At 48.0% G+C, this 27,148-nt stretch overlaps 1 protein-coding gene across 4 annotated transcripts in view; it reads right to left on the reverse strand.

Moving 5' to 3' along the window:
* Positions 1 to 27,148, reverse strand: part of MOB3B (MOB kinase activator 3B) — a 183,028-nt gene continuing 155,880 nt past the window's right edge. For 3 of the 4 annotated variants that reach the window (XM_023764746.1, XM_006101231.3, XM_023764745.1), the window contains one exon: positions 1 to 1,356. In XM_023764746.1, coding sequence (XP_023620514.1) covers positions 1,327 to 1,356 — 30 coding nt within the window. In that variant the 3' untranslated portion in view covers positions 1 to 1,326. The remainder of the gene's footprint in view (positions 1,357 to 27,148) is intronic. The other variant, XM_023764747.1, reaches the window with a different exon arrangement.

Raw genomic sequence — 27,148 nt, forward strand, 5'->3', positions numbered from 1 at the left:
TTGCTTAGTTATTCTTTAATCGGTACTACATTACAATGCACTAATACATTCGTTTCTACTTCCCTCCACCAACGGCTATTTTGCCATATTCAAATGCTCACTGGAAGTATAGTTACCACCTAGTCACAGGCTTCCGGGGCCTCCACCGCATGGTGAATGAATCAGAGAGGTGACACTCACCTGGGTTTCAACAGGCAGGAAGTAGCCCAGAGTGGGCATCCTGTCTACTGGAATGGAAAACTTGGGGAGGATGGAAGAAGGAAGTGCGCTGCAGCTCCACGGTTACCTTGGCGACTGTGGCACAATCATTGGGGCAGAAATTAATTTCAGGCCATCATGTAATACAGCAGAGGCGAGGAGAGGGTGGAGGAAGAGGAAGCGGCCATTGGCTGGGTTCAGAAGCTCAGAGGGCCAGCCGGGAAGGTTAAGGCCGTGCCCGGGAGTCTGAGCCCCGTGCACCAACAGCCAATTGTACTTTTGTTTTTTTAGCTGAAATTTGGTATTACGCAGCGACAGCCGTGATCCCCCCCCACCCCCCCTCCCCAATGAAGAACAAACACGGCACTAATCTGGCTCAGGGCTTCTGCTGACCATCCCTGGTCATTTATAACTCCCTCCCATTCCTCTCTTCTGGGAAACAGGACCAAACATCTTAAGTGGAAAGAATGGCGTGGTTATAAAAAACACATTCGGTTCAGGGTGAACTGGTGACTAGAAACCAGGCTCTTCCCTGTAGGTAAGTGTGCAGACCCCGCCGGGGGCAGAGACGGCCCCCCGCAGAGTGTCCCTGATAGGATGCCTGTTAGGGAAACGGTGTGGGTGCTGCCAGGGCCTTGTGTCTCCAGCTCCACAGCCCTGCGCACAGTCAGGCCACAGGAGCAGGGCGGGAGTTTGCAGGGACTGAACGGGAGGAAGGCTTGTTTAGACAGACTCGCGGGGCATCCAGAGATCCAAATGCACTCAGGACTTAGAACACAGGGACGGAAAAGTCGGCCGGCAGACAAGACAGAGGAGGGAAAGCACACAGTGTCTCAGTCTCACAACCTGAATCCGGCCCAGCGCGGGCCCAGGCAGGGCTGCGGGGGCTCGGAGGCTTCCTGTGGTCGGGGGTGGGGGTCCTTCTCTCGGGCGGCCACTCCACAGGGCGAGGCTAGCAGCACTCAGGGTTAAGACACAGAAGTGAGGGGCGTGTCTCTCAGGAGTCATCCCGGTGTCCCCCTCGCCGGCTGGAAGTCCGAGCGCCATATCAGCCAGGTCTCCTCCCGCCCACCTGGGCCTCCAGGAGCGAGCAGCTGCCCTCTTTCTTCCGCAGGGTAGGGTGGGGCACTAGTGACACATCCGGCTGGTCATCTCCTTCTGGAAAGCAGGGAGAAGGGCGGTTAGGGAACTGAAGGCAGAGTGGTGGCTTGTGGAAGGGTCTGACATACCCTTGTGAGCTCTCGAGCCTTTGAGCAGGATGCTGCAAGCATGGCCATGAATAAGGCTTGGCTTGCAGAAGTCGTCTGTTTCCTGTTTTTGTTTTTAAATCAAAGCATCTTTAAAAACACAGCTAACTTGCTGAAAATCCAGGTTGCTTGCTTTTTCTGAAATATTGCAAGACCCTTTAACTCCAGCCGCTGTGGAGAGCGGCTACAGTGTTTGGACAGGTTCAAGCCTCGGACTAATGAGAGGGCACAGTCCTCTCATGGCCACGTGCAAGTCCCAGCGTGGAGAGCAAAGCCCTCCCAGCACAATTATAGCCAACAGCTGTAGTTGTAAACTTGAACCTATGGTCCGCACATGTGGCCCCACTTGCCTGAGTGATGTGGGCTTGATAGAGTTCAGGTGCATGTAATTGAGTAGATTCGAACCCCACGAGAACGTTGTAAACACACCCTTACTTTGCCTCGTGGAATCTGGCTATAAAATAAAGACACAGCTTGTAGTCCGTGGCACTGTCGCTAGCTCTCCATCGGAGAGGACAGCGTCCCACCCTGACCCAGCTTTCATTCTCTTGTCTGTCTTTTCTCCATCCTTCCCCGCCCCTTCTCAGGCTCACTGAACCTGGATGAGTTGGCTCGGCACGAGCTGCCCCTTCAGAGGCAGGACATGCTTTCCAGGCCCCACCACTCCCACTGGTCTCGCCATCAGGAACCAAGTACCACGTACCGATGGATAGGATTGTTGGATTTATGCTGCTGTGTTTCTTGGAGAATAATTTCTCTTTACCTAAGTTTCCATCAAAGATTGAAAAGATGAAGCACAGTCTAAGTGGGTATAAGTCAAGAAAAGCAGGAGGGAAGACATTTCTTACTGGAAATGCAGACTATACTAATGGGTCTGACATGCAACCAACCACCTTGCCTCTTACCCACCTACCGCCCAGCTGGCTCTCGTGGGCATGTTCAGGGGCTAAAGGTGCCACCCGTTCTCATTCTCTGGGCCTCTGCACAGGCTGAGCCTCTCGTCTGTGCCTGCTCCTACCACATCCTGGCCTCTTTCCTTGGCTACTCGCCATAATTTTTCCCAATCAGCAAGAGAAATTCACTGCCTGGCACACCTTCCTACACTCCCTCCCACCCCCCTGTGAAGCTAGCCACTCCCTCCGCTTGTGCCCACCTGGATGGAGTCCTGCATGCAACGAGCTGGTCCATACTCTGTGTGTGTGCACGGACTATGGGCTTTCGCCACTGTGAGCGACTAAGTGTCAGGAAAAAGAAACTCTCATTCAATCACACATGTGCTTCCACCATGTGTCCCGCACTTTGCACAGTGCCTGGCACAGGGCAGCGGCTCCTCTTTCCTCATCCAGGGCCTGGAAGGCAGGCTGCAATGAGGCCTGCCCTGTGCAGCATTTGGCAGGACACGTTCAATGTCATTTCTAGTAGATGAATGAGCTGCGTCCAAGTCCCACCTGCTGCAGAACTGATGCCAGATGCTGCACCCCTTGCACACTGGCCCTGGATCACCCCAGCCTAGAAAATAGGAGTAAAAGGAGCTTGAGCATGGGTGTGTCCAGGTGCTCAGAGACTCTTGGAAAACATAACAATGTGTTGGTTAAGGAAATAACAGAACATACTAGTACATAGAAGAATTTAGCACCCCTAGAAGATTATTAAATGCATGCAAGTACGTACAGATACATAAACTGAAAAATTAAATGAGCATCTATTTAGGCCTATTACTTGTACTATGTAGCAGGTGCCTGGGAGATGAGGTTGCTGTTTGCAAGGAGCTATAGTCTATCTGGGAGAAAGAGCTATAGATCACAAGCTAAAATACAATAACACTAGTGGCCCGGTGCATAAAATTCATGCACGGGGGTGGAGGGGGGGTGTCCCTCAGCCCGGCCTGCACCCTCTCCAATCTGGGACCCCTCAGGGGATGTCCGACTGCCGGTTTAGGCCCAATCCCTGTGGTGCAGTCGGACATCCCTCTCGCAATCCAGGACCGCTGGCTCCTAACTGCTTACCTGCCTGCCTCCCTGATTGCCCCTAACCACTCTGCCTGCCAGCCTGATCAACCCCAACTGCCCCCCCTTCCAGCCTGATCACCCCTAACTGCCCGCCCATGCTGGACTGATTGCCCCCAACTGCCCCTCCCGCCAGCCTGCTCCCCCCCAACTGACTCCCCTGCTGGCCTGCTCGCCCTCAACTGCCCCCCCCCCCGCTGGCCTGTTCACCCCCAACTGCCCTCCCCTGCCAGCCTGATCACCCCTAACCGCCACTGCCTCAGCCCCACCACCATGGCTTTGTCCGGAAGGATGCCTGGAAGGTCTCCCGGAAGGTCTCCCAGTCTAATTAGCATATTACACTTTTATTAGTATAGATTCCCTGGCCGGTGTGGCTCAGTTGGTTGGAGTGTTGTCCCGTACACTGAAAGGTTGTGGGTTTAATTCCAGGTCAGGGTGCATACTCAGATTTCAGGTTTGATCCCTGGGTTGGGGTGTGTGCAGGAGGCAACCAATTGATGTTTCTCCCTCTCCCTCTCCCTTTCTCTTCTTTTCTTGCTAAAATCAATGGGGCATATCCTCGGGTGAGGACTAAAACAATAAAAAAAAATTCAACGACATACATGCAAATATTTAGAGGAAGGGAGGCCGTGAGGTATGGTAGAACTGAATTCACCCACATTTACAATTTTTAAAAATATGTTCTTATTGGTTTTTAGAGAGAGAGGGAGAGGGTGAGATAGAAACATCAATGAGAAACATTAATTGGCTGCCTCCTGCACGCCCACACTGGGGATTGAGCCCGCAGCCCAGGCATGTGCCCTGACCAGGAATTGAACTGGCCACCTCTTTCACCCACATTTAGATCCCACTCTGCACTCACTACCCTTGTGTGACCTCTCTGTGCCTTTGGGTCTTGGCTGAAATGCCCCTTTTTAGGGTGCCTTCTCTAACCTCTGAGACAGCCCCACCTCTACCCTGCGGTGCCCATATTACATCATGTAACCCTTCCCCTAACCCTGTGAAATGAGACCGCCACCTCATTGGACTGAGGCGCAAACAGGCTCAGAGACAGAGAGCAATTTATCGAAGCCACACAGGAAGTGGCAGGGGTGGGATTGAGTGCAAAGGCCAGACATTCCCATGAATATGCATTCAGATGATATTGATTTAATACTGACTTATATATATAGTATTCACAGATGGCCGCAGTCATTCCTGAATTTTCAAAATGCCAGAGATGTATTTTCATCACCCAGACTCATGCCTCTTTGAATTACAGGTGCAATAAATACTCAAACACTTATGCCACTAAAGACTGCAGGCACTAGAAGTAGGGAAACAAACAACAACAAAGCAGAAGAGGGAACTGTCTGAGAGCGCACAGAGGGCTTATCCGAAGCCCTTGAGCTAGTCTGTGAAAAGCCAGGACCGGTGCCTCCTCACACACCCTGCAGCCCCAAATGCAGGAGAGAAGCTGCCCCCTGGAATGTCCCCTGACATCCTCAGAGAGACAGAGCGCTTGCAACAGCAGATCAGAAACTCGAGGAAGGCAGGCTCAGTTGGATGCACCCTTCAAAAGCCTTCAAAGCTGTATTCTAGCACCTCCCCACGGGGTGGCGCACAAGGAGCTGGTTAAGATACAATTGATTCTGTGGGGGAAACCCCGCGCCCCAAACTGGCCAGGATAGGGTTCCATAGTTTTCCTCCTCATCAAAGCCCTCCTGCAGGCCCTGGCAGGACCAGCATACTCCTTTCTCCGGAGGAGAGCGGCCTAAACCACTCCCGCCGGGTGCTCTCTGTGGACGCCTTTGCCAGTGCAGGAGCCCTGGGCATTGGGGAGTATGAAGGCATGCCGCTAAAGAACTCCACAGGGTGCTGACAAGGCTTCTGCCGCAGTTATGAGAAATGTTCACAAGGACTGTATTTGGCCTGTATTTGAAGATTTTTTAAAGCACTAGGTTTTTAAAAATAAATTTATTTATTTTGTTAATCCTCACCCAAGGATATTTTGCCATTGATTTTTAGAGAGAGTGGAAGGGAGCGGGAGAGACAGAGAGAAACATCTGTTAGATATACAACTATTGGTTGCCTCCCACACGCGCCCCCATTAGGGCCAGGGATCAAGCCTGCAACCCAGTTATGTGCCCTTGACTGGAATCGAACCCGGGACCCTTCAGTCCAAGGGCCAGTGCTCTGTCCATGAAGACAAACCAGCTAGGGCTGACGCACTAGATTTAAAAAAAAAAAATCTATCCTTAAGGAAAGAGGAAAGCTGGGTTTGGGTTCTCCTCATTCAGTAACACTTGCTTCCATGTAAGGGAGCATTGATTCCACCAAGTCCCTGGTTCTCCACTATCAACAGGAGCAATTTCCTACTCCACCCCCTGGCAAGCAACGCAGTTTATAACAGGGACCTCCCCACCCTTCACCTCCTATTGAGTGGACCCCCACCCACTCCCACACCCCCTGGAGTCCTCCCTGGTCTCCAACAGGCCATGGCCTATCAAGGTTTTCAGTAGTTTCTCTTAGGCTGTTTGTTCTGGGAGAAGCTTTCTGCTCTCCCAACCTGGCAAACTTGACACCCTTCAAGATTCAACTGTCAGCTCCCAGGAGGGTTCCCGGCCCCCTTCCTGGGCGCCCTATCACTGCGTGCACGCTCCCGTCACACCCCTCTCCACCAGCAGTGGGCTGCAGCATCCATTTTCCCCCGAAACTGAGAAGACCTTTAAAACCTTGTATATGAGAGTATGATGTGGGATATGTTGTTCCTCACATAACAGTATATATGGTTTGATCCAATTATTTTGGGAAAAAGTACAAGCAAAATATGAGCGCAACATAACTGGATCAAACCATATGTACTGTAATTAGTATAATTTTGATTCATTCCCACAGGACGGCTACTGCTGGGCTGCCTGTTGACATTTTTTATTTGACCGTCTAAGGGAGCAGAGGCCAGTGCCCTGACTGAGGAGTCGGGGATTGCGTGTTTAGAAAGTTCTTGCGGCACACGGGTTGAAAATTGCTGCACTACATCACACGTTTCAGTAACCTAGTTTTTACATGAAACAGAGACAAATAATTGATGTCTCCTGGGTGTCCGTTATTGTGCTAGCAAGCAATTTTAGCAAGTTAACATTAGGAATTATAAAATAAACTCCAAAAACAATGACAAAAGTATGGAATTGTAGACTCTGCTAAAGCTGGGAGAACACAGATATAATCTAGTCCAACCTCTTCATTTCAGAGGCGTGAAAACTCAGACCAAGAGAGCCTGTGACCTGCCTGAGGTGGCACAGCTACATAATGGCAGAAACACTCTACCCTTCAGGCTGATTTGAGAAAAGCAAGAGTGTGAACAAGTCTTTTTTAAGAGCTGGCTCAGTGAGCGCCAGGTAAAATCCTTCTCCCACCAGGCTCTGTCTAACCTACACTCCTTCAGTGGCTGTCCACAGTCTTCAAATCAAGTCCCACCCTTAGCATACAATGCTCTTCTTGATCTGGCCTCTTCTCAGCTACTCAGCCTCAGATCCCAACTCTCTCCACCTGCTCCAGTGGTTCTCAACCTTCCTAAGGCCGCGACCCTTTAATACAGTTCCTCATGTTGTGGTGACCCCCAACCATAAAATTATTTTCGTTGCTACTTCATAACTGTAATTTTGCTACTGTTACGAATCGTCATGTAAATATCTGATATGCTATATGTGTTTTCTGGTGCTCGCGACCCACAGGTTGAGAACCGCTGTCAGCAATCCCCTTATATATGCTTGCATTTGCTCCTGGCTTCCCACAACCCCTCTCTCCCAACTCTACATCCTTCAAGGCTCTTGCTCGGTGCTGCCTCCTGGACAACCTCTCTTACCTCCCCACCTCCCCGCCGCATCCCCATGAAGTGGCAGGCCTTCCTCTTCTGGTTTCCCTAGGATCGTTGATCACTTCCTGGTTCCAGCACGCGATTGCTCTGGGGGAGATGAACCACATCTTGTTTCTGTTTGGATTCAGGTGCAAAAGCTCTGACACATTCAGGGACTTAAGAACATTTGTTAATGAGACTAAATCCAACGGAGAACAAAATCATTAGGTCTATAGACCCAGTGAGATGAGAGGTGGAGGGAAATCTGCACTGAGGACCTACTCTGTCCTCATGAGGCACCTATTCTGAGGCACTTGCATTTATTTTGTGTACTTCTTTCTCAGGACGCTACGAACTACACTTTGCTTTTTCTAATTTGCAGAGGAGGACACGGAGGCTCAGAGAATGGAAGGAACTTGCCCAACTTCACACAGCTAGCAAGTGAAAGAATAAGGATTAGCACCCGTATTTGGTTGACCAGAGAACAAAAATAAACAAAAAACATACTGTTTCCATTACTCTGCGGGGGGCTGGAATAAAAGGAAAAGAGTGAGGGAGGCCTTTGTTTTTCTAGTGCTTTAACCCATATTAGGACTAGCAGTTCAGGAGAAGGAGAGCCCTGCTGAACTTCTGTGAAAAAGACTTTTATGTAAATGAGACCCTCTCCCATCAGCCACCAGGAGAAAACCAATGGCTTGAAACTGGGCAGTTTGAAGCACTCAACCTAATGGTAGGTTTGGCCCTAAGAGGGAAGTGAATTGCCTCTCAGCTATGAGCACACACACTTCCCCCACTAAGGGCTCTTTGTCAACACATTTTAAAGGTAATATGTTAAGATAACTGCTGCTGAAAAGACAAAGGAGAAACGGTGAGTCACCAGAAAAGGCAGTCAGGCTGGTGCTCTTTCTACAAAGTGCTTCCTTGCCCACCTGCTCAGCCTCAGCCCCCCGCCACAGCTGGAGCGTGGCCCTGTCTAGCCTGGAATCAGCCACCAGTCTCCGCCCTGATAGAGACCTGGGAAGGTCCCTTTGAAATGCTGCAAGAACCACTGGGACATTTCTGCTGGGGCTGGGTTGGGGATGTGGGTAACACCAAAGCCGTATTATGGGGAAGACTTTCACTCCTGACAGCAAAGTTAGGCCCCCTGTGTATGTAGGGGGGGGGGGTGGGAGGGGGGAGAGGGGGGAGATGCCCAGGTCAGAAAGATGGTTCCTGTGTACCTTCCATCCTATAAATTCCATTTCTTAACAGGCTTTAAAACCACCAATTTGTATCTGCATTCTCCATTTGTTTCTTTTGTTATTGGCTACGTTTCCCCTTCCCTAACATTGTGTGGATCGAACATGTTGACATGAGAAATTCCATTTCTCTCAGGAGTCTTCCCCCCTTCCCTCCTCCATCCAAACAACTGTGTTGGTGACGTCATTGCCAAGATTTCATCAGAACCAGCCAATCCCCTTGCTCCTCCAGGGTCCTCAGCCCCTGCCCACACCCGTCTCCCTGAGGCCATATTCCACAGTGGGAGTCAAGCAGGTATTGGGCTATTTCCTTACCGAGATCTAACTCACTGGTAGCAAAAGCAAGTCCCTTTGAAACTTTCAGGTCAGTATGAATCACTCCAAGATATGCCTCAGTGGTATGTGGCGTGTTGTGAGCTAAAGGCCACTAACTTTAGCTTCAGGCTCATGAGGACCTTCTGCCCCTCCCTTAGCTTCCTAAAAGAACTTGAATTAGGGGCCTTGTCCAATATGAAGAGATTATCAGCAATAACCTCTTCTGACCTATCTATAGGGAAGGACACACTTCTAATTACTAAACAGCTCTCTTCTTAGCATCCTGCAATGACCCTCTGAAGCCCTCCAGGCACCGTACCTCATCCCTAGCTCAGGATGTCTTATGCACCCATGTTTCCTTTCTGTTTTTGAACCTCTCATGCATGCGGGGTCTCTAATTCATGTGTGGGGGGTTCCCAAACACATATATGTAATTAAATTTGGCCTTTTCCTCTTGCTAATCTGTCTCATGACTATTTGATCATTAGACCAGCCAAAAGAACCTTGAGTTTCTTCCTCCCCCACAATGAGAAGCGGAAAAAAATGCAAGTTGACATTAGCAAGGGATGACGCAATAGTTAAACCACATGGTAATTCCTGAGTGTAGACATGGGCAAGGTTCAGTGAGGTTTCTTCGAGCATCAGACACGATGAGCAGCATGACCATCCTGGTGTCAAGAATTCCAGGAATAGATCAAACCCGCAACTTGGGCATATGCCCTTGACCAGGCGGGACCCTTCAGTCCGTAGGCTGATGCTCTATCCACCGAGCCAAACCAGTTAGGGCTTATGGTGATTTTGATTTGAATTTCTCTGATGGTTGGAGACTTTGAGGATCTTCTCATGTACTTGTTGGCCATCTGTATGTCTTCTTTGGGAAAATGTCTATTCAGATGCTCTACCCATTTTAAAATCAGTTGTTGTTTACTTTTGCAATGGGGTTATATGAATTCTCTATATATTTTGGATATTAGCCTCTTATCAGATATATGCTTTGCAGATGTTTTCCCCATCTAGGAGGTTGCCTTTCATGTTGTCGAAGGTTTTCTTTGCTGTGCAGAAACTTCTTAGTTTGATGTAGTCCTACTTGTTTATTTTGCTTTTGCTGTCAGATTAAAAAAAATTATTGTCAAGAAAAAAAAAAAGAATTCCAGGAATGGGCAGGTGTGGTTTTAGGAGCTATAGATGTGGAAGTGGAGGTGACATTGTCTTAAGGTATTTGATAAGAATCAAAATCAGCTGTTGTCTACAAATCTGAAGGACTCAGAATGTCCTGTGACACCAGGCTGCCTACTGACTCCAAGGGGAAAGGTCTACCCTCTAATCCCTGCTGGTATCAACCCAGCAGCTGGGAAGGAGCTGCTGAAAGCCAGAGGCATAAAACTTGTTCCTACTCATCTCCACCTCCCAGCAGATAAAGTCCCAGCAAGTTCCAGGGGCTGCAAGCATCTCAGGACCGCCTCCCTCCCTCCAGCCTCGCACACGCCTTGCTTGTTGCGTCTGTATCTGCGCTGTTTGTTCCGCAGGGAGAGTCCCATTCCCTTCCCCGGCCCGGAACACGCCTGTCCATCCATCCCTGCCCTGCTGACGCATCTCTGAGGTTACACGCTGCAGAGAGCGAGACAGTGATTCAGAGAAAGGAAAAGTCTCGGCCCCAGGGCCTGTCAGACAGCTAGCTGTCCCTCAGACAGGGGGGCGGTTCTGCTCTGAGGGGCAGGGTCCCCCTTTAAGAGGCAGCCCGGGAAAAACAGCAGGCTGCTTGCTGCAGGGAAATCCCTGGAAAAAGAGCAAAAAATTGAAAGAAAAACAAGCAAATACTAAACATCCCACCTGCCCTTGGGCACAGGGGGGCCTGGGTGTCTGGACCACAGCTGTCCACCTGAGGTCAGAGCTCCCTCCACGCGTCGTTTCTCCTCTCGCTTCCTAGAATCCAAACAGCTGCATGTGCCAGAGAAGGTAACATTGGTCCTTCCCAAATGCCTTGACAATTCCCCGGGAAAGGGCCCCCACCCCACCGCTCCCCTGGTTAGGCAAGTAGTTGCAGGGGCGGGGCACTGGGGCATGACTTTCTCGGGAGCCCTCACTCCACCCACAGTGAAGGCCCAGAGAGGACGGCTCTGCCTTGGCCTGTAGCAGGGCCACTCAGTGCCTTCTCCAGGGGCGCGAGCCCAGCTCCCCTCCTCCGCTGGACTTCACCTTTCCAAGTGGTTCCTGGCCCTGCGGAAGGTCACAGGTCCCTGAGTCCGCCTCGGAGATTGAGTCCTGCTTGCCCCCAGGGCTCAGAGCACTTTGTTCCTGTCCTCAGAGCCTTTGAAGCAAGGAGGATGCAGCTCCAGCCCAGGGCAGGTGCCCAGGGCAGGGGTCAGGGGCAGGGCCTACACATGGTTTTTAGAACTATTTTTCTTAATGTTGTTGCATCTGCTCAATGGGAATTGGGAGAATGAATTCTGGTAGGAGACTGACACCAGCTACTTTGAATGAATTTTGGAGCAAGGCTTTAGACATATAAATAACTTGGTGAATGAATGAATGAATGAATGAATGAGTGCCAGGTCACACAAACGGAATAAAGAAGATGGGGCAGTGGCGTAAAGCCTTAAATAATCAACAAACGTGTGCTGTGCTCCCGCCCACCACTCTTGCACTTTCCCCATGTGCCAGGCACTGTGCTCACCGCTGTACATCCATATCTCATCCAGTCCTCCCCGCTGCCTATGTCCTGAGGGGCGTAGTGCTCATTTTACAGATGAAACACCTGAGGTTAAGCACCCTGGTCAAAGGTTAGGGTAGTCAAGGTTGGAACGTGACGCCCCGTCTTCCAAACGAGTGCCCTGGCATCGTGCCCACGGGATCTTCATTCATACCCGCAGGTGCTTTCGGCTCAGCCTCTGAGTCAGCGGCCGCACGAAGCTGGCGCTGGCCGGGGGAGCAGGGACTGGCTGGGGAACCACTCGTGGGCGGCCACAGCTGGGGCCGCTGTCTTTCCTTGCCAGCATCCCACAGTCTGAATCCCTATGAGGCAGGCAGGGCAGCCAAACTACAAACATTTTTTAAAAAATTCCTCCCAACTTAAAGGACATGTGGGAGCCAACCAGCACACAGGAATTAAAAACGTCCTTTCTGCTTTCTGTCAGGGACGTGGGTGGCAAACGAGCCAAAAGGAATAAAAATAGAAGCCTGGCAGGCTGGCCCTTCCTCTTCGGGAAAAACCAGTATTTATTTGATTAATTCTGTTCCTAAACAGCAGCCCACATTGCTGACCCGGAGGGCGCGCCCCGACGGGGTGTGTGAACCTGTGCACATACTTGCACGCCCCGAGTACATGCACACGTCTGTAGGGATGGATAAACACACAGACCTGCCACCCACGGAGAATATTTACTCAGGCGATACACGAGTCACGCTGCTCTTCTTTCCCCAGATCCTGCAAGCATTAAAAATAAGCCGCTCTGTGTAAACATACTCAGTTTCTTGATTTACATTGGTTCCTGTAAAGGCAGATTTGCACATTTTTGAAGCTCTCTCATCTAACCTCGCCATGCACCATGAAAGCCAGAGCCTGAATCAGAGCGTTTCACCATCACTGCATTTCTCAAAGTCTCCTCCCCGAAGCCCCACGGTCCCCCCAGTCCGTGCTTTGTAACATCCCGACTTACGCTGCAGACCTATCTGTGTGTCCTCCCCAATGCCAGCCTTCTCACTGGGGCTCTGTTAGCTCCTGCCCATGGCAGTGCGGGAGTCCACCTGACTTCTGCTCAAAGGGATGTGCCTGTATCACAGCGGGCGCAGACCCAGCCCTAGGGTGGCAGCTGCTCCTCCCTCCTCCTTCCTCGCTCTGCCGGCCCATCTCCCCTGCCTCCCTCCTTCCCACAGCCCACACTTGTCAGCACAGCTGGATTGGTTTCTGGCAGATGCTCCTCATGCCCTTGTTCGGGGGTGAGCGTGGGTGACTGAATGCACCCATTCCCTTAGCAAGATGTAACCGATTTGAACATGGCCGGGGCCCCCCGTCGGGTTGCCCAGCTCTTGGAAGACTAGATGTGGGAGGACAGGGTACGGAATTCTGCCGTTTGCCCTGGTCACCTGGCCGGTGAAGCGGAGTTCCATTCTAGGTTAGGCTGCAGGCACACACTTTTATTTATTCTGAAAGAAGCTTAATGGGTCCAACTCTTAATGGCATTCAAGAAATCCTGAAGAAGCTTGATTCGTTATTTGGGTAAGCCATGAACTTTCAGGGCACGGGGCCCTGGAGGAAGAATTTACCTCCCTCGGGAAGACAAAGAATTCCATAGAAACCGGTCAGCCTGGCTGAACTCACCGCAGCACAGAGCTGGCCATCGCTCAATAAGACCTCTATTGTGTATCTGACGAAAATACACGGAGATTTTTCTTCCTCGGCGAGCCTGTAATTTAGGAAGTTTGTAGTTTCTTAGCAGTCTCATGCCTTTAATGGCAACAAAGGATTATGTTGATGGAGTATGCAGACATGAAGCAAACTGAACTTGCATTTTAGTAAAATAAGTTCTACTGCTAGGAGTTTGACTGCCACCAATTGAAACCTGTTCCCAGGCTTCCCTGGAGAGAAAGTGAGCCTCCCCAGAGCTGTAGGGGCGATGACCATTTTGTGTCCCAGTCTGTCACTGACGTCACCTCCCGGGTGGTCCTTCTCCTTCTCCGATGGCGAAACTGGAATGTGCAGAGGTGAGTGACTTACCCAAGCTTACTACTTGGCAGAGAGAGAATATGAACCAAGATCTGTCATTCAGATCTTGTCAACGGGCCTTGGAATCTGTATTTCCTTCTGTGTCAGGGACCTCAAAATTGAGGCCCACGGACCCACGTTCAGTCCACACATGTTCCATATGGCTCATAAGTTATGAATGACCTTTACATTTTTAAATTGTTGAAAAAAAATCAAAGGAAGAGTCATATATCATTACACATGAATGCTAGATGACATTCAAATTTCAAGTTCATTTAAATAAAGTCGTATCACAGACACACCCATTTGTTGGTCTTGTGTACGGCTGCTTCCCCAGTTCAATGGCGGAATTGAGCAGTTGACTGAGACCATGAATGGCCCACAAGCCAAAGCATTTAGCATCGGAATCTTTACAGAAAATGTGTGTTAAGCCCGCTCTGCAGTCTGCAGACACCATGAGGGGTGTGACTCTGAAGGCTTAGAGCCCCCGTTATAAACGGGTCCTCATGCTCCTTTCCAAAATCGCCCTGACCATGAACAGGCCAACATTTCTCCTATCTTTGGACAGCAGTGATGCTGCACCAGGAAGAAAACACGTGTAAAACAAGAACGGAGGAAACTCTGCCTGCGTCCCTTCAAACTACACTTTGGTGGCTTTCAGAATGCAGAGGAGGCAAGCCCTTCTTTCTTATACTCAGAGTCCCAATTAAAGAGCCACAAAGACAATATGAGTTTTACATAAAGGGGATGTTTCATAGGACTAAAGCCATGTTTACCTGCCAGGGCTCCTTCCTCACTCTTTATTGATATTTTGTTTTGAAGCTGCAATTTTGGACTTTTTAGCGATAGAGGTCATTATGTGCTGTGTTGCAACCACGTGTTTTGCTCTCAACAGTAGAGGGAATTTGTCCAGCGTATTGACAGTGGGTAGCAGCCCTGCTTCAGTCGAAGAGGAATAAGAGCAGGTTTGCTTTTCGTTTATGTACTTTTTGTTGCCCGTTTCCAACTGCACATCCTAAAGACTTGACTCGCATAGGAGAAAAAAAAACTAAAAATAACAATCGTGCTTAGTGATGAAGAGTTCTGGAGATGGATGGCGGTAATAGTTGCACAACCATGTGAGTTTGCTTAATGCCACTGCACTGTACACTGACAGACAGGATGGTAAATTTTCTGTTATATGTGTTTTACCACAATTTAAAGTAAAATTTAAGAAAATGACAACAATAAAGGCCCCATAAATATCAATTTTGGAAAAAACAATCTCAAAAGCTTCAAGGAAGAAGATTTTTACATATAATTCCATTAACAAAATAAAAAACCGAAACTCTCAGAGAACGGATTCTGAGAGATTTGAAGCTTTATCAGGAATAAATGAGCATCCATGTGTGTGCTTGTACACATGTGTGTGCTTATGCATGTTTTCCAGAAGATATTCATGTCCACTTAATTACTTCCCTCTGTTAACACTATCAATATTGGAAATAAAATGCTTACATGAATTCCTCCATTTAGAATAATCTCTTTTAATGCAAAATATCAAGCACCCTTGCAGCAGCAACAGAAACCAAAATAAAAAGTAACTATGTCTGAGAACCTCTTGTAACTAACATCTTACACCCGCAACAGCAAAGACAGAGCCCACATCCAGTGAGCGCCTATCAAGTTTCCTCAACGTTCAAAGGCTGTTGTCAACACCAGGGTAAGAGAAAGCTCTGAAAAAAGAGGAAACCACAATAGAAACCTTATATTATAAATGGAATGTAGAGATGAGAGGGCCTGCCAGTCTTAATGAAAACCCTTCCTCTTCAATCATTAGCTCGTAAAACTGAAACCAGCATGTGCTGGATGTGGGCAAACATCTTATTTGACTCCTGTCCGCTTTGCCAATGTTTTTCGAAGGTGAAGAAGATGCAGTCCCGCGAGTGGAGGCTGGGAGAACACCGGCACCGAGTGCCAGTGCCCCAGAGCAGGGGTGGGGTGTGGCGGGGTTTCTGAAGGCTCCACTGTTTGGGGTGAGCAATACAATAACAACAGCTGCTTACGGTCCAGGCCGGGCAGCGACAGGGTCAGCAATCTCAATGCCAACTGGCGATGACACTGGCCGTGTCATGTGAAAGCAGTGACAAAGGGACAGACGTGCTCTGTGTCTCCTGGTGCCTGCAGCAGCCCCGCCACTGCAGACCAGCAACGGTGAGGGGCACAGGGCAGCATGGTGCGGGGCCCACCTCGACTCCATCACATGGCCCCTGTCTTGTCTGCTTCGTACAAACCCTGTACAGCCCCCAAAACACACACGCTTCACGGATGTTCTGGGCTTTCAAGAGGAGGAAAAAACTCTACAAATAACACTTGAAGCTCAGACACTGTGGATGTGCTGCCAGGTTGTAACGGGCCAGACCGTCTGCTGCCCCCCTCAGGCTCCATGTAAGGCAGGAGTGCAAAGCGATGGCCCTGAGGCAAAGTGCAAACCTAGAAAGAGTTTGTTAAGCCATTGATTTAAAAATAAAATAAAATAGCCCTGGCCGGGTGGCTCAGTTGGAGCATCGTCCTGTACACCAAAAGGCGGCAGGTTTGATACCTGGTCAGGGCACATACCTAGGTTTCGGGTTTGATCCCCAGTTGGGGCACATAGGAGAGGCAACAGATCTCTTTCTCTCTCCCTTCCTCTCTCTCTAAAATAAATAAAAATTAAAATAAAACAAAAATCATCGGCTGTCATCAGTTGCCATCACTTATAATTCTGGGGAGTTCACCTAGAATGTTAGACCTCCAGTTTCCTTTGCTTTGGAAACCCGGGTCTCTACTCCCTCAGTGAAGCCATGAGCTGGGGTTGCAATGGTGGCTGCCCCCAGCTTCCTCTTTCCCACCACCTCCTTGCTAACTCGTACCTGCTAGATTGCCGGCCTTGTAGGCTTTGAGTTTGGGTCTTCTGATGTCCAGATATTCAACCTTCCGAGGCAAGGGTCATCCTTTCAGTTGCCCAGCACTTAGCATGAGCTCCTACTCACTGCCAACTCATTTGAGTTCCTCAGCAATGCACATTGCATGGGCTCAGATAGCGGATGGACTTGGCACGGCCTCACACCCAGATGCTGTTGAGGGAGGGGCGGGACCTGGGGGATCATCTGGCTGCTGGAGACCATCAGGACCCATGTGACTGATCCACCTCAAATGGACTTCCCGGGCAGAGGCCAGTCAGACGGGGCTTGGGAGTCAGACTGCATGCGCTGCCTCCTGCCTCCTCAGAGCCAGTGGAGTGACATTGCACAAGTCCTCCTGCCCGAAGCCCCTCCTCGCTAAAGTATTCACCTCATAGAACTGTGTGCGCATTAAATGAGGTAATACTTAAACAAATGTCCTACAGCATCTACAGTCCACAGTCCAGAGATGGTCCACAGCTTTACTCAAAAAATGTCCCTATTATGTCCTCAGAAGCTGGACATGTGAAATTTAAAAAATACATTGTTATTACAGACCATGTAAAGTTCTTCTGTGCTGACATACTTTAATAAGACATATATTTCTACCATAAACCTCTGTTCTAAATAATATACTATAGAAATACAGGAGACCTAACACGGTGCAGAATGAGGTCCTCTCTGGAGAGGGGGTGATTTAGCTGAGATTTTCAAGACTCAGGAGGATGTGGAGGTGGAGGGACTGGCACGTACTATGGCCTGGAGGTGAGAGGACATGGCCCATTAAAGAACTCCATGAAGTCCCTTTAAAGTAATCTACATTTCACTTTCTTCACCCAGACCTACCTGTATGCATTTATTTTTTATTTAGTGGTGCAGCTGCACTCAGATTCACAATGTAATAGGAATCTGTGGGCACTAATCTCCTGGAACTAATACTGATTAATACAAAGTTCTAGTACAAAGTCTGGCTGAACTGGCTTTGTATATCTGATCTTTATGTATGAAATTATTCCATGAGAAGGGGTGTTCTTAGGTGACCACACAAGTTCCTAGGTAAGGGACTGCCTCTAACCCAGTGATGGCGAACCTTTTGAGCTCGGCGTGTCAGCATTTTGAAAAACCCTAATTTAACTCTGGCGCTGTGTCACATATAGAAATTTTTTGATATTTGCAACCATAGTAAAACAAAGATTTATATTTTTGATATTTATTTTATATATTTAAATGCCATTTAACAAAGAAAAATCAACCAAAAAAATGAGTTGGCGTGTCACCTCTGACACGCGTGTCATAGGTTCGCCATCACTGCTCTAACCTCATCCTCATGCTTTGATTGTGGTGGGACAGGTGGGTGGTGGGAGAAGATATACTGCTGTATTTTAATAAGGAAAACCTTTCACTTTTCACAGTCCCCAAGTTAATACTCATTTGACATCTTTTGGAGCCAAAGAATCTACTCTTATCTGGCCAGGAAATTTGAACTAATCAAGACCACACGTGGCAGCTAAGATCTGGCAGGCTTATTTATATATGGGCATCAAGCCATCCTGACTATTCATATTTTCATGTAAATGCTTGTGAAGATGAATTCATTCCTGCTGTGATCGACATTCTGCAGCAATTCCAACACTGCAGGCACAGCGAAGTGTGACTACGATCCGGAGCCCCAGAGACCGGCAGCCAGGCTGAGGTACTGAGCTCCCCCCTGCAGCGGGCATTCTGACGTGGGACCGAGGGAGGGACACGGAACATGTGGCTTTGAGTCTGTTCTTCGTCTGTAAGCTGGGAGAGAAGTGGCCTAGCAAAAGAAGTTGATCGTCCCAGGAGCTTAAAGAACTGCACAGCAATGCTTCATTGAGACATCACGGGGACAACTTTGAACACAACTGGCAGGCAGGCATGGTGGGAGAAGGTGCTAACAGTGCATTTAGGCGGTAACTCTGGCAGACAGAGCCTCTAATTCAGTGGTGTCCGAGAGATGGTCTCATGTTCACTGTCTACCCCATACAGTAGCCACTGGACACAGGGGGTGGCTTTTGGATACTTGAAGTGTGGCTAGTGAGATTATGAAACTAATTTTTATTTAATTCTAGTTAATTTAAATTTAAGTAGTCACGACGGGCTAGTGCAGGGGTGGGCAAACTTTTTGACTCGAGGGCCACAATGGGTTCCTAAACTGGACCGGAGGGCCGGAACAAAAGCATGGATGGAGTGTTTGTGTGAACTAATATAAATTCAAAGTAAACATCATTACATAAAAGGGTACGGTCTTTTTTTTTTTTTAGTTTTATTCATTTCAAACGGGCCGGATCTGGCCCGCGGACCGTAGTTTGCTCACGGCTGGGCTAGTGGCTCCTGTACTGGACAGTGCAGCTCTAGGTAATGGGTCAGAGGATATGACTCTTTAACTGAGCTTCTTACAGAATGGAGATGTAACTTATTTGACCATCATTCTGGCACTCAGCACAACAGCTGACATACAGTGGGTTTTCAATAAATGCTTAACAGACCTTCAGCAGCCAGAAGAGGACTGACTTATAACCCAGAAAGTAGATTGTGAAGGCTGTGTAGTTCATATTTCCCAAAGTGTATTTCAAACCTTACACCCACACAACGCTCTGGAGAGAAAGGATTCCCTGAGCAAACACAGCAACAAGTTCCAGCCTTGCTTGGAGGGTTAGGGTGCCCACCAGGGCACTAAAGAAACTGGAATACCTTTATTAACTATTTCCCATAGTTATTTGCCATGGAAACTCTTTCTCACGTAATCCTTTTGACATCCCTTAGAACTAGTAGATTCTGGGGAAAATACTTGGGAGATGCTGCAGTAAAGATGGAGACGGCGGAAACTTACAATGGATTCCTTGAAAGTAGGGACCTGATTTTCAGCAGGTGGCCAGCGTGTAACATATGTTACTGAATGATTTAGAAATGACTGCCAGTCAAAACCGGAGGCAGTCTGTAAACCACCCCCACTCAGCAAAGGTAAAGAGAGAGCAGTGTACGATTGGTAAGCCTGCCGTTCTTAGTGGGCATTCCTGCAGAACCAGGACATAATCTAACATGTAAGAATTAGATGGAGGTATGCAATAGCAAATTGGAACAGAAATAGCAAGAGTCATGAAAACATATTAATCATTTTATAAGGCTCTGTATTTTAAAATGTAAACAGTTAAACACTGAAAATTCACCCTAGCTGGTTTGGCTCGGTGGATAGAGCACTGGCCTGTAAACTGAAGGGTCCCAGGTTTGATTTGGGTCCAGGGCACATACCTCAGTTGCAGGCTCGATCCCCAGCCCTGGGAAGCAACCAATCTCTCTCTCTCTCTCTCTCTCTCTCTCTCTCTCTCTCTCCTTTCTCGATAATAAAACAGGAAACAGGAATATGATTGAGACCAGGGCAGAGACATATTCCTGAGTCACTTCTGGTCCTCGTTTTGCTAATAGGTTGGAATGAACTGTACACCCTACACTATAGTTTCAGCTAAAACTTATTTGTAGTTATTGCACACACACTTACACTTAAGTGTAATAAACTGTACACAGACTATTCCATAGTATGAATTAATTTCTTTTCAACAAATCCCTTTTGTTCTCTTTTAAAACTTGAAGTTAGAAAAAAAACACAAAAATCTCTTCAGATCCAGTGAAGTAGAGAAATCTGGATGGGAAAAACGCCAACCAAAACCCTCGGTCAAGATCACTGTACTTTGGCAGTGAGGGGCCTGAGCAAGGCTGGTCCCCACAGGGCTGGACACGTCACGCACAGGTGATCTGCAGGCTCCATCACAGGCTTTGGAATCACGAAGATCTGCCTGCTTAAAATAGGGGCCCCCAAACTCCACTCTCTAGGAGGGAGCACCCCAGATCCAGGGAATCATTTAGTCCGAGGTGACCACGCACATCCACCTCCCGCAGTCACAGAGGGGTCTGTGAGACCCTGGCTGCTCCTCTGAGCATCTCTGTCACCGTGGCTCTGTGAGGGAGCAGGCGGCAGGCCAGAAACGGGGAGAGAACTCAGACCCCAGGTCCTGGGCACACAGGTCGCTCGGCTTGTACATATTCGGTCTTTGTTGTTAAGGCCTTTGAAAGCACACAGTTTGATTTTTCTGCTGATTACAGAAGTGGTCATGTTTGCCATAGAAAACTTGAAAAGCCCAAATAGGTCTATGTAAAAAACAAGCGTGCCCATCATTCCACCAAAAGAAAACCACTTCTGACACTTTTTGCCATATTTCCTTTCTCATCTATGGTGATGTTCACAGACAATACTAATAAATTGATCTGAGTAGAGTGATTTTCCAATACAGTTTTGAATTCTGTGTTTATTACTTAATATTATGTGCTGACAATATCCCCATTATTATCTTCAACTCTGATTAATCATACTTTTGGCCCTGAGATAAGCCAGAGACCACATCCCACTCTGACCCAATAAAAAAAACCCAAAATAAAAACAAAACCCAAACAACCAAGCACCTACCATCCTATAAACCAGAAGCAAGGGCTGTCTGGACATCAGCAAAGGTTGAATAAACAAGACTGACAAAGGCATGCGGCTGATGTTGCCACATTCCCAATAACCCAGCACAATGCAGTTCATTGAAAGCAACCCCACTTTTCTTTGCTATTTTTCAAATTGACACTTCACAGTATGTCTGCCAAGGCTCCTAAAACAGTTTCTGGCAGGCTTTCCCACCCACCCATCTCTGGGCATCTGGGTTGCCCTGAACAACTACCACCAGCAGATGCCACGCTGGACACACACACACACACACCATCTAAATGGACAAAGTCCCCTGAATGCAATCTCCCTTGAATGCAATCTCCAGTTACTCTGTGCCAGGCGCACCTCCTGCTGGCATAGTGAGCTTTAAGATGGCCTCCTTGAATGAAAGAGGACAAGGCTGGTGAAACACCATGTCAAAGATCATAATCTCAGTGAGACAAGCTGGAGGGGAGGCTCTAGATATGCTCTCTCATAGATGGGGAAACTGAGGCAGCAGGTCTTTACATGCCTTACTCAGGGTCAGACAACTCATGTGGTCACAAAATAGTGGAAAAGTCAAAGCTCTTTCTTTTCAACACCCGAGTCCCCGTCCAAGCCATTTGGCTGGAAGTCAAGGAACCCGCCTGACAAGACGCAGCCCAGAGGCCTTTGCACAGATGATGTTTCAAAAGAAAAGGCCCTTTCAAAAGCCCCACAATGGCTCTCCATGGCCGGCTATTTTGGGGAGCAGCTCTGGCTCATGTGAGAAGCTCTGCTTCTTTTCACAGTCCTGACCCGATCTTGCCATGACAGGCCAACCTTGGCTACTGCACTCACCCCAGCGCCTGCTGGGCCACCTCGAAGGGGAACACAGGGTGAGCATATGCTTGGACCTCGATGGGCTGTGCTGGGCCTTTATGAGACAAGGCTTTCCAAATCTTTGCTATTCAAACTTTCTTCCATCTGGTCCACCATTTTTATAGCTGTGCTTTTGGTGCTAAAACTGACAATCGTTTGGGGCATGAACCTCAATCTGACTACAAACAGGGGCGGAGGGGAGCTTTGTGTGACAAATGGCAGTGAGGAGAGTCTGGAGGGATGGAGAGGAACGTGGTTTGGATGTTGAGAAGTAACATCTGTTGGAAGTAAAGGTATCAAATGCGAGAAAAAGATGAAATAATGCATGTAAAGAGCATACTGGGACATCTGGAACTCAAGAAATGAAGCTAGTGTTTATTTCTTGAAAGGCCTGTGTGCCGTGCACATGGTAGGAACAGAACTCAGCGACGAGGCGTCATGCGATGATGTGGGAGGAGTGAGAATGAGCAGCGCTGGTTTTCTTTTCCCTGGGAAGCCCTCCCAAATGAGTTTCACTTGCCTCCCACCTCCCTCTCAGGCTTCTCTGGTCCTCACCCCAGGCAGCTGTGGAGGGTGTGTGGTTGGGGCCAGAGCAGAGGCAGCGAGGCAAAGCTCCGACTCGAGACACACATCACCACAAAGATAAACAGTGTTGCCTAACCTGTGGATCATGTCCACGGGCCGTGATCTCTATAAGATGCTCATGAGCGACAGCAACAGAAATAGCTGTTAAACTGGTTGGCCTGCAGAGAATAGGACCAGTTTCTTCACTGGATGGCTTCTCGGGGCCTTTAATCTGCGACTGTACGTTGTGAGTTTTTGAGGGTGGAGATGGTGTCGTCTTTCGCAAACTCATCTGATCAAGGAAAAGAAGCTGTTTACTGAGCATGACTCAGGACCGGCATTTTGAGGACTACTCTTAGCAACACTGATCCTTAGATTTTGTTTTCTTTGCTTTACTTCCCCATCTCACCGACTTAACAACCTCCAACCCTAGAAAAGGGGAAGAGATGGTGTGTGCGCTAAAAATATCAGTTCTCAAATGTGAGCATCTCGGTCGCCGACAGTCTTGCCTCTCAGGATGTGGTCTGGGAACCAGCAGCATCAACATCACCTGGGAGCTAAGGTACACCCTCAAGTCCCACCCCAGGCCCAGGTGCACTGACACAAAGCCTGCGCTTTGGTAAGAGGCCCAGGTGGCACATTCAAGTTTGAGAGGCAGACTGAGGTGCTTGGTTCTAGGCACGGGCCTCAATAATTCTGACTGCTGTGTGCCTGTGGTGAGGCCCAGGTGTGCACATTTTAAAAATAACCTCTAGGGGATTCTGACGTTGCTGGTGTGCAGACCCCTATGGAGAAGCACTGACTATAAGGTAACAACAGCCTGCGGTGACATCTCGTTTCATAGCAGCACTGCTACAAGGTAGGAAGTGGTATAGTCTCCTTTCCTGTAGAAATAAGGAAATGGAGCCCTGGAAAGACAAGGTGAAGGCCCTAGACCAGTGATGGCGAACCTTTTGAGCTCGGCGTGTCAGCATTTTGAAAAACCCTAACTTAACTCTGGTGCCGTGTCACATATAGAAATTTTTTGATATCTGCAACCATAGTAAAACAAAGACTTCTATTTTTGATATTTATTTTATATATTTAAATGCCATTTAACAAAGAAAAATCAACCAAAAAAATGAGTTTGCGTGTCACCTCTGACACGCGTGTCATAGGTTCGCCATCACTGCCCTAGACCAAGGTCACCCAGAGGTCAGCAGGTGCATTAGGGCGAACAACCTCTCTCTTCCTCCCTAATCAGCTCCATATTCAGCAGCTTCTGCATTGCTAACAGCCCGCTCTGAGTCCACTTTTGTTTTTAGTGAAAGGCCAACAAAATACTGCTAGCCGCGTGTGCTTGCTAACAATGATTCTGGTGAGCTTGATCCTGTCAGCTGACTCCTAGACTGCCAAGGCCCCAGCAGCCTGCTTACTCAATCAGGGTCTGGCCCGCTTTCTAATTACCAGCAGCATTTGGACTCCTTGCCTCCAACTGTGAACTTGCTTGAGTTCAACTTGCATTTACATGAGAAATGGGTCCTTTGTCACATCTGTGTCTCTGTCAGTCCTCCAGCCTCCCCTCCCTGTTGGAGACCAAGTGACATGGCCTGTGATTCCCTGGGTTCCCAGGCTGTTGCTGACCGACGCAGGTCCCCACGGGAGCCAGGAGGCAAGCCCTGTGGCGGGTGGCTGCCCTGGCTGTCCTCAGTGCCTGGCCAGGGTGACCTCTTCCCAGCTTCTGGATTCCAAACTGTATTCCCACTCAGAGGCCTGATGGAATGACCAATTGGCCCTGTTTGCCAGGGATGGAGTTTTCCCAGGACATGGGGTCTTTAGTGCTAACTCTTTGGAGGTTTGGTCCCCGTATGCCGGGCACATCATGGCACATGCAGCGTGTGAACATTCAACATCCCCTGAGTGAGCTAGCTGGAGTCTGGAACGGAGAACTGGCTAGAGTTTCAGTCCTGTTTTTCTCTGTCAGGCCTAAGACTGAGGATGCATCTCTTCACTGCTCTGCACTTTATTTTGCCTTAAATCTCTTGCTAATCCAACAGTGGGCAAGTGAAGGTCTGTAGACACGTTCTGAGATGAGGAAGGCACCAGAGAATAAACACCTCGTGTATAATCCTTTTTGATGGAGGTGGGTCACCCACAAAGTACTCTTCTCAATTCAAAAATACAGTTAGGATTTATTATGTACCAGGTGACATAGGCAATGCAAGCTATGTCACATACACTGCCATCCCTCCAAGAGGGGGACACGGATACAATGAACTATTTCTACTACCAGGCTACCAGGCAGATCACTAAGATGGCAAAGGCCATGGGATCTGGAGAAGAGAGCATTAGGGTACCTCTGCTTATTACATGCCAGCTACCTTACATTCATGATCTCGCTAGTTATGCTTATATGCATGCATACAAGTCCTTCAGTTGATCCATTTAACTCTTATAACAATTCTATTTCTATACTCATTCTATGAATGAGGAAAACGAGGCTTTGAAAAGTCAACTATCTTGCTCAAGATTGCAAGTTAGTAAAGGAAGTCTCTAGGGTCTGAATCCAGAGAGTTAGGCTTTGTCCCTGGCACTGTATGAGACTGAATCTCTGCCCTTGTGGGAGGCTGGACCCTCAACACAACCAGTGTGTTGGACATGCAACCGGGCGAGTCTGGGAGCAGAGGAGTGTGGGTGCACCTGGTGGAAACATGGTGGAGAGAAACAGGAGGTGGGGTCTCTGAATCTAAACTGTAGGATCCCAGGGCATGATAGTGGGGGCCCTGGGAATGCTGATGCTCTAAGGGACACCGGCAGGACAAATGGTGTCCTCTGGCCCCTGGCTGCATTCGAGTCTAAAGAATGTATGACTAGAATGTGAAGCCAAATGCCTGACTTCTTGGTCATCCTTCAAGGGCCAAAGATGAGTGGCAGTCATTATTTTACATTTTTTAAGTGTGCATCTGTAAATCCTCAAAAGTATATCTTTCTTATGTACTTAGAACATCTGAGCAACTTACTTTGCATATATTGGGCGCTTGATCTATGCAAATCAAATAAAAATAAAAATGTGTTGATTTGATATGCTGTGACTGACTTTAATACGTGCATTTGCAACAGTGGATTTAGAAGTTAGGAATTCTAGCACCGTCAGCTATTGAAAGCGCTCATTTCAGTAATAACAATCCACAAGTACAGTATTCCTAGTGGGCTATGCTAAGTATCCAGAGTTTGACATTGCATAGTTATTGTTCGTGAAACATCCTCAATATCTTTTTCTTTTCTTTTATAGGTTCTGGTTTGTGTAAAATAAGTATATAATTTCAGATAATTAAGCATTAAAAACACTTGCTGTTAATTTGTAAAAGCATTAAAATTAGTCTCCCTGTAATCATAATTAACAAAGCATAAAGGTAGGAAGGATACTACTTGAAGCAAGATTTAAAGAAATATAAGTTTCTGATACCCTCCCCTCCATTGTTAATAATTCCTGGTTAATCCAGTGGTAGTTTCCCCCCAAAGAGGCTCTTATCTAGAATACAGGGTTTTAGGGAGCATTTCTGTGGCTCTGAGACTTCAGTCAGCTCCTGGCACGGCCAGGTTTTAGAACCCCAGTGGCCTCTTCTTCAGAAAATAACAAAGTTGTCTGATGGCAAAGAAAAGGGCTTTCTTTACTTTCTGACTTCCACTCAGCTACGTCCTACAATGGCCTTTATGTTTCTGTAGAAGTAGAAGCTGATGTTCAGATCTGTCCATCCGATGCTCCGGCTCCTTTAGCTCAGTGGAACCAACACTGTGTGTGCTTAGGGGCACTCTTCCTCCTGGGGGACCTGCGGGTCAGATGAAGGTATTCCCTCCACCTGAGCCTGTCAGGTCTACACTCGCGGGAAGCAGAAGCACGTTCTCTTCTCTGTGAGGTCAGAGTGGTTTCTCTGCTCTTTTCCTTTCACGGCCCCGCCCACTCTTTCCTTTGCCCTTGACATTTTCTAAAATTAGCTTTATCACTCTTCCCAGCATTTTACCAGTAACCCCCTTGAGCTGTTTGCACAGCCTTTTCTTCTTGAAGTGGCTGTTTACTCACGGCAGCCTTTACACAGGCCAGACTAGCCAACTCACTCAAGAGGCACTTCAGCTTCTTCCCACACTAGCTGTCCAACCAAATTCAGGACAACATACTTCCTGTCCCCAAGAGCTTTCTAGAAAGCTGTTGTAATAAATATGAAGAAAATTAGCACTTCTTTAGCCGATGATATGCCTTAATTATACCCAGAAAGTCTTGCCCTCTTCCAGAATTCTTGAGTGATGCAAAAAAATAATGAATATCTACATTAATAAAAAGGAAACATGCAAATTGGTGTCACTTTGCTACACCCACAAGCCAATCAGGATGAGTATGCAAATTAACCAACAAAGATGGTGGTTAATTTGCATAAGCAGGCACGGAGCGAAGACTGAAGACTGAAGACAACTGAAGACTGAAGAGGCTTGGCTTCTCCACTGCGGCTGGACCAAATACCTGGGTCCCGGGTGCAGGAGGAAAACCAGTGCTGGCAGCCAGGGGAAGGAAGGCCTATTGCATGAATCTTCATGCAACAGGCCTCTAGTAATAAATAAAATGAAATAAAAAATCTACCATGTATTCTGATAGCATTATAACAGATTTCAAGTTCAGAAACTCTAAAGGTCATACATGATATTCACTAACACCTTTGCCAGATACAGGTACTGTATTAAACATGTGTTTTATTTTTTGTACTTGGATTCTTTAACATCTAGAGTCTTACAGACCACGA

The sequence above is a fragment of the Myotis lucifugus genome, unplaced genomic scaffold, assembly GCF_000147115.1.
Source record: "Myotis lucifugus unplaced genomic scaffold, Myoluc2.0 scaffold_346, whole genome shotgun sequence".
NCBI classification, from domain to species: domain Eukaryota; kingdom Metazoa; phylum Chordata; class Mammalia; order Chiroptera; family Vespertilionidae; genus Myotis; species Myotis lucifugus.